At 37.9% G+C, this 6983-nt stretch overlaps 1 protein-coding gene across 1 annotated transcript; it reads right to left on the minus strand.

The window, feature by feature from the left end:
* Positions 1-1507: 1507 nt before the first annotated feature.
* LOC116042153 (nicotinamide riboside kinase 2-like) lies at positions 1508-2871 on the minus strand. The gene is made up of 5 exons (XM_031288286.2): positions 2763-2871; positions 2601-2672; positions 2332-2438; positions 2098-2183; positions 1508-1863 (listed from the first exon to the last, which is right to left on the minus strand). Exons 1-4 carry the CDS (start codon positions 2801-2803, stop codon positions 2098-2100), a joined length of 306 nt encoding a protein of 101 aa, XP_031144146.1. The 5' UTR covers positions 2804-2871; the 3' UTR covers positions 1508-1863.
* Between the last annotated feature and the right edge of the window lie 4112 nt (positions 2872-6983).

The raw sequence follows: 6983 nt of genomic DNA on the forward strand, positions 1-6983 counted from the left end.
ATGAAGACTTTGCCAAAATGACATGTTTTGGGGTGAGAAATTACAATAATATTGGTAAAAAAGAAATACATTAGCCACAGTCATCACACCTGATTTTGTTGGGTGAATAAGCCATTACACATAATGATGATCGTGATGTAGATTGGCAGGAAGTAGTCCTCACCTTTGCCTTTATTTATTTATTCTGGCTGCTTAAACGTGTGGACAGACTTGTAGCCAGTAGCGTGGTGCCAGTCCCGATTGATGATGACGAAAGCAACCAGCATGCTTGGGATTAGAGGTCAGAGTGTATAAAACCACTTGTATCTGCTCCTGTACCAACACTACATGACCCCCCTCTAAATATACACACACCCTGGCAAGCTCTCAGAATCTGTGTGAGTAAAATCCATGAGTGTGACAAACAGGAGTAGGCGTGTGTGTGTGTGTGTGTGTGTGTGTGTGTGTGTGTGTAATGGGACATAACCACAGGGTCCAGGTCTAGTTGGCTCAGGCAGGCTGTGACCGGATGGGTGTCATTCATCCAGCTATGTGGGTGGTCTCTCACAGTGTAAGCACTTAAGATCTTTCAGCCAGTGACACTCCTCTGTCCCTAACTCCTTGACACACTATTTAAAATGTCCAACGTGACGGACACCATAAATGAACACTGGCTTTAGTTTCCATCAAAGTTGCTTATTGGGTCAGAATTACCATAAAAAAATGTGATAGAGGGGCAAAAGAAAAATATATTTAACAGTTTAGACCAATAATCTAAACCTACGTTAAAGCAACACTATTGGAACTACAGCTCGCTGTAGTAGTTCTGTAGTTGGAACTACAGCTAGTTGTAGTTCCAACTAGCTGTAGTTCCAATGAGACAACCTGTAGGGGGGCCGAAGCAGGAAACGTTACATAGTGATGCTTTAAGCCATCATTTTATTTTATTATTATTATTTTTAATTTCCATCTCAGTGTCTAAACAGAGCAGTTACATATAACAGCTAACTGTATGCACTGACGGTTTTTAAAGTGTCCCCAAATATTTTTGATAGTTGGGGAAAAAGTTCCTCCCCAAATGTTTACATTTCCTACACTGTCAGAAGGACACAAAAATCCACATACATAAAGTTACAGCTGAGTTGATTTGCCTTCTGATATAATCAATAAAGGGACCCCAAATCTTAACAAATTTCTAATAAGAGTCAGATGAGGAATACCTAATCCCCTCTAAATTGGAGAATGGTTGAGTCAGGGTGTAAAATTATCTCAATTCCCACTAGTATCATCAATACCTGCAACAAGGTGAAACTATCAACTAGCAGGTATGACAGTTATAAAGTCAGACTGAGATTATTGGCAAAAAAAAGCCTTGGCTGGTTCAATAAGGTCAGTGTTCACACAGCTGCATACCACTATCAGTCCTGGTTACCAGTATTTCCAATTATAAAGGCAATATGTGGCATTTAGGTGAGACAAAGAAATCAGTTAGCTCTTTATAAGTTCCACAAAAAAAACCACAGAAAGATAGAATTATATCAACAAAATTTAATTTTGTAATGACAGTTACTTTGAATGTATGCATCTACTTACTGTATATTAACAGCAACTAATGCATTTATTTGTAGGAGAATGTGACAAATGGTCCAGTACAAGTCAGTGGTTTAACATAACAGTAACACAGTAATGCTCTGGTTCAACAATCACTTTAAAAAAGGAAAAACAAAAATACTGATCATCTGAAGACGAAAAAAAAAATACAATAACTCAACATTGCTTTGTTTTCCTTAAAAACAAAGAATCAAATTATAAAAAAACTTATAAATAAAATAATCTGTGGGCCTATTTACAAGTTCTGTACAGGGATGGAGAGGAGTCTTCCTGCTGCAAGAAAAACAGCAAAAACAATTGTTAGACAAGTTTTTTATTATTATTATTGTACAAAAAGGGTGTCTATACATTTTAAGTAAATTAGTTTTTTTCAAAAGCAGAATATTTTTAGCAGCAGAAATAAGACTGAATGAGTCAGCCCTCAAATGTGGCAAATATTTCAAACTAGGATATATGCGCAGACACCCCTAAATATAATTTCTGTCAAATTGGAAACGGTCTTCTTACCTATAATCGATTAAGCAGATTGTTCTGAACGTCCTCATACACCTGGTTGTAGATCTCATCTTTGGACTTCAACCCATCCAGGCACTCTGCAACACATACAAAGTTTATCAATTAATAAGGTGTTTAAAATCTGTCCTTAAAAAACTGTTGGAATAATAGAATAGATTACACTAAAATTCCCAAAGCATTAGCTAATATAAATAATAAAAAAAAAAAACACAAGCTGCAACATACCAATATTCAAGCCGCTGCTCTCCATCTCTCTCCTGTGCTTCAGGTATATCGGCCACACATGGCCATCAAACAGGCCGAGAGGGTCGGGAACAGTGTACTGTCTTGTACTGAAGATAATAACACACCGTTAGAAAATGTGCACTTGCCATAATAGGAATGTGGGGAGAAATCAGCTGAAGTCAATGACTACAAAAAGGGTAAATGTGAGAATGTATTTATTAAAAAAATAAAGGGTGAACATTAACAATACAAGTTTTGTGTCCACTCACCTTCTCCTTCTCTTGCACTCCTCATAGGAAACCGTGATGTAATAGCTCTTGTCAAAAACTTCCATCAGGGGCCTAGAGAGGAGATGAACAAGGCCATCAATGATGATGAACGTTTTCAACCAAACTAGTGAAAAAGGAGCATAGTTATGCAACTGCTTATACCGTCTCTTATCTATATACTGTACCTGCAGCATGCTTGACATTCACTCGTAGTACACCGAGTACCGAGACTACACAGCAGTCAGCTTTAAGAACAACTCAGGGAGTCTCTTTCTGCAGGACCTGCTCGATGGGGTCTGTGTACATGTACCAATGTAAGCTTGCAAAAGTACTACGTGACACCAAAGCCAAGCTTCCAATCTCTGTTGTCATGAATTTCTCATGAATTTAAAAATACACATGATTTTCCACAGAATAAATTGTACAATAAGCAAATAGTGCTAACTACTACGGCCGGGTGGTATAACGATATATCGTCAAAACGATAAAAAAGACTATCGTGTATATGTTGCTACATCTTTTTTATTGCAATGTCCCAAAACCAGCAGTGTAACTGCGTTTGGACGACCCTTTACACATTCAGATTAGGTCTGTAACAATTATAACATAATTGGCTATGTGGGTGGTCTCTCACAGTGTAAGCACTTAAAGTGCCCATATTATGAAAAAATCACTTTTTCTGGGATTTGGGGTGTTATGTTGTGTCTCTGGTGCTTCCACACACATACAAACTTTGAAAAAAATCCACCCATGCTGTTTAGAGTGAGATATGGTTTCTGAATGTGTCCTGCCTTCAGTCTCTGGTTGAGCTGTTCAAAATCGGCACGGCTTGTGACGTCACAAGCCGAAACGAGCAGGCTAACCGCAACCATTAGCTCGTAGCGTTAGCATGCTAACGCTATGGCTAACGCTATGGCTAACGCTATGGCTAACGCTAGCATGCTAACGCTAGCATGCTACCTCGTTCTCAATAGCAAAGCCCTCATTTAGAAGTCTCCCAGCTAATCCTGCCTTGTAACTGACCAAAGTTGTAGAAACAGCCTTTCTTTTACTGTCTATGGAGCTAGCTAGCTGACATGATCTACATCTGAGCTACTGGGCATGTGCAGTGCAATCAAAGATAGTACAGAAGAAGAAGAAGAAAAGAGGTCTCACTCTGTAGCTAAAACAGAGACCAGCTGAAAAGAGGATCTGCAGCAGTGAGAGAGAGCACTGCAGTACAACACAATGGTGTTTTTTGAAAATTAAACCATGTAAACCTATTCTGGTACAACCTTAAAATACAATTATGAACCTGAAAATGAGCATAATATGGCTGCTTTAAGATATTTCAGCCAGTGACACTCCTCTGTCCCTAACTCCTTGACACACTATTTAAAACGTCCAACCTGACGGACACCATAAATGAACACTGGCTTTAGTTTCCATCAAAGTTGCTTATTAGGTTAAAGATACAGGTAGAGGCCTGTTTGTTTCCCAGATATAACCTGGAAATTTAATGGGTAGAGTGAAGAAAAAGTCACTGTACTTAAGAAGAATTGTACCATTTCAGAAGGAAATATTTTACTTTATACTTTGCTGCATTTTGACAGCCATGGTTACTTTGTGGATTAAGATTTTAATACAAAACATCCGATCAGTTTGTAAAATAAATGTTGAATGGTAAATGGACTGCCTCTGTGTTGAGCTTCAGAGTCACGCTCAAGGACACTTTGACAAGAAGACAGGAGGAGCCGGGGGTCCAAATACCAAACTTGCAAATAATGGAAAACCTGCCCTATGTGATAAGTAATTTGATTCAGTATTATAGATTAAATCATCCAACAGTATATAGAAACGTTTCGCATGGCTCTGTTATTTCATCACTTATTATTTAATGATGTATGATATAACAGTGATAGTCATTTCGCTGCCCCAATCAGTACTTTTGACACGGAAAGTACATTGTGTTTTTCTTTACTTGTAATTGAGTATTTGTACTCAGATAATTTGCTTCAGTAAATACATGCACCTGACCTGTTCTTTAGTTAGCTGTGGTATGATGAGCTGTTCACACTAACTCAAAGACAGGATAAGGTATTCCCTCAGTCAGGTCAATCAAGTCAATTTTTTTCGCCCAATATCACAAATTAGCCTCAGATGGCTTTACAGGCTGTACAGCATACGACACTCTCTGTCCTTTGAACTATCCCCCCAAAAAAAAAAACATTGAACGGGGATAAATTGTAGAACCTTCAGGGTGAGAAACTGAGGAGGGATCCCTCTCCGAGGACAGACATACATGCAACAGAGTTGTGTGTACAGAACAGACCAGCATAATGAAATGACAGTAGCTTCCTCAGGGGAAATGAGAAATTATTATAGCCTATTTATATGTAGAAACATATGGGCACGCCTCATGCGGTGTAAATTTAGTGCTAACAGCCTAAATCTCGTGGTTAGTCTATGACCTACTCAGGCATCTTACTTTCACAGTGTTGAAAAAAAAAAACAAGACAGAAATAGATATGTAACAGAGCCTTTCCTGTTTCTAAAATAGATGCAAGCAAAATTGGCTCAGCCTGGATGGAGTGTCATATGGATTGTTTATACAGTATACTGTAGTTCAGGTATTTAGGTAATGACATTAAAATCAATTAAATGTCTATCAATTAAATGTCTTGCCAGATGGATCTTGTTTACCATGACCAGTTGAAACTGAGCTACATGAAATCCAATGGCCCACCTTCTTAATCATTAGTCAACCTCTTGGGGGGCCCAAGCCCCAGGTTAGGGGACCACTACTCTTGATCCCTGGTGAGAATCAAATACCCATACCCAAGTACTAATTAATAGTTAAGTAGAGTATTGCGTTTCTCATTTAAGGGGAGAATAGTTGATTGGAAAAGTCTCAAAGCTATTTATTCTTTTAATCATCTTTGTAATAACTTATCTATATTATTATTTACTGCTTTTTACACCCCACCCAGCCATAGAAAAGAGGCAAAATAAAAGTTTGCCAGAGTAGCAAATTCATGTCCGTACATGCTGAAATTGTCCCTAGACTCCCTACACATACTGGGGATGAGTGTCATTTTGAAAAAGTAATTGTCCTGTTGACAGGTAACTTTAACGTTAACGTTACCTGTCAACAGGACTTTGAGCTAGCTAGCTAGTTAAGTTAGCTATACCATTAGCTTTTCCCAAACGATCAAAAAAATCAACTGGGAAGTACAAACAGTGAGTGTAATGAAGAATGAATTATTTCAGGCTTACTAAAAATATAAGCAGTGAGTGTTATAAATAATTATTTCATTCAGACTTACCAGAAATACTGCAGGTTACGATCACCGGAGACCTCCGTTGACCGCAGCGGCAGGTTCAGCTTTCAATGTCGGCGTGTAATTGGTAGGCGGTCGGCGAATCCTACGTTTCCAATTGGTAGTCTGCAGTCAAACGGAGCGATTTAATTGGGGGAGACTACGTCAGTCGACGAATCAGAACGCGTAACTGAACGTAGACTTTGCCGAACGGTAGACTCAACCTCTGCTTTTATTTAAAATCAAAAACAAAACAAAACAACATAACTAGAACAGTGGCACACAGAGTTCTTTCCTTTCAACTCAATCCTTTGGAGAGGTAGGTCGCACTTTACAGCAGAGCTAAAGCTACTTTTTTACTCAACTCTTTCTGTTTAGTAGAGCCGTATTGTGTCGGGGAAGGAGTACATTTACTTTCCTCACATGTTTCTGTCAAATAAATATCTTTTATTATAAGTTATATTCCAGCTATCAGATGTGCTGTCTGTGATCAGGAGATGCAAATGCATTTGGTCTCTTGCACAAAACAATTTTAATTATTAAATGTTGCATTACGTGTTGCCTAAATTGCATGTGCACAAAATTGACTGCATGTGTAGTTTTTCCTTGCACTCGAGGACACTTTAAATTGACTGAGAGGTTTGCAGTCCCTGCACTTGTGACATTCTGCAGCTTCTATCACAGATCACATGTGAATTAATGATTATTTCTCAAACGTATGACTAAATACGTCCTGTTTTAAAATTATCTGTGGGTTGTTGATCTAAAACAAAAATGTCTTGTTGTGTTACAGTGAAGGTGTCTTTTGAGATAGCTAGTCGTAGAAAACACTGCTTTCATTGTAGTGTTTTTATTATTTGTATTATTCCTACTTAATAGTAGAAATATTGTCTAATATTATCATTCTCACTGTAGCCCAGTGACGGACTGGCCATCCTCTATGGTCCATTATGGGTCGCTACTGATACAAAAGATATATATAATAATAATAAAATAATATCAATAATTTGTCTTGTTAGTTTTGTAGTTCTAGCTAGTTAAGTTATTTTTCAAAAAGTTATTTTTCAAAAAAGTTATTTTTCAA

Source organism: Sander lucioperca, chromosome 1, assembly GCF_008315115.2.
Source record: "Sander lucioperca isolate FBNREF2018 chromosome 1, SLUC_FBN_1.2, whole genome shotgun sequence".
Lineage (NCBI taxonomy): Eukaryota > Metazoa > Chordata > Actinopteri > Perciformes > Percidae > Sander > Sander lucioperca.

Bases quoted from the DNA above. Each gene is read 5' to 3' on its own strand.
- LOC116042153 (XM_031288286.2), bottom strand. From the start codon at position 2,803: ATGTCAAGCATGCTGCAGGTACAGTATATAGATAAGAGACG. The intron at 2,439-2,600 runs GTGAGTGGACAC...TATTATCTTCAG, and splicing joins GAGTGCAAGAGAAGGAGAAG to TACAAGACAGTACACTGTTC. The intron at 2,184-2,331 runs GTATGTTGCAGC...TATGTGTTGCAG, and splicing joins GAGCAGCGGCTTGAATATTG to AGTGCCTGGATGGGTTGAAG.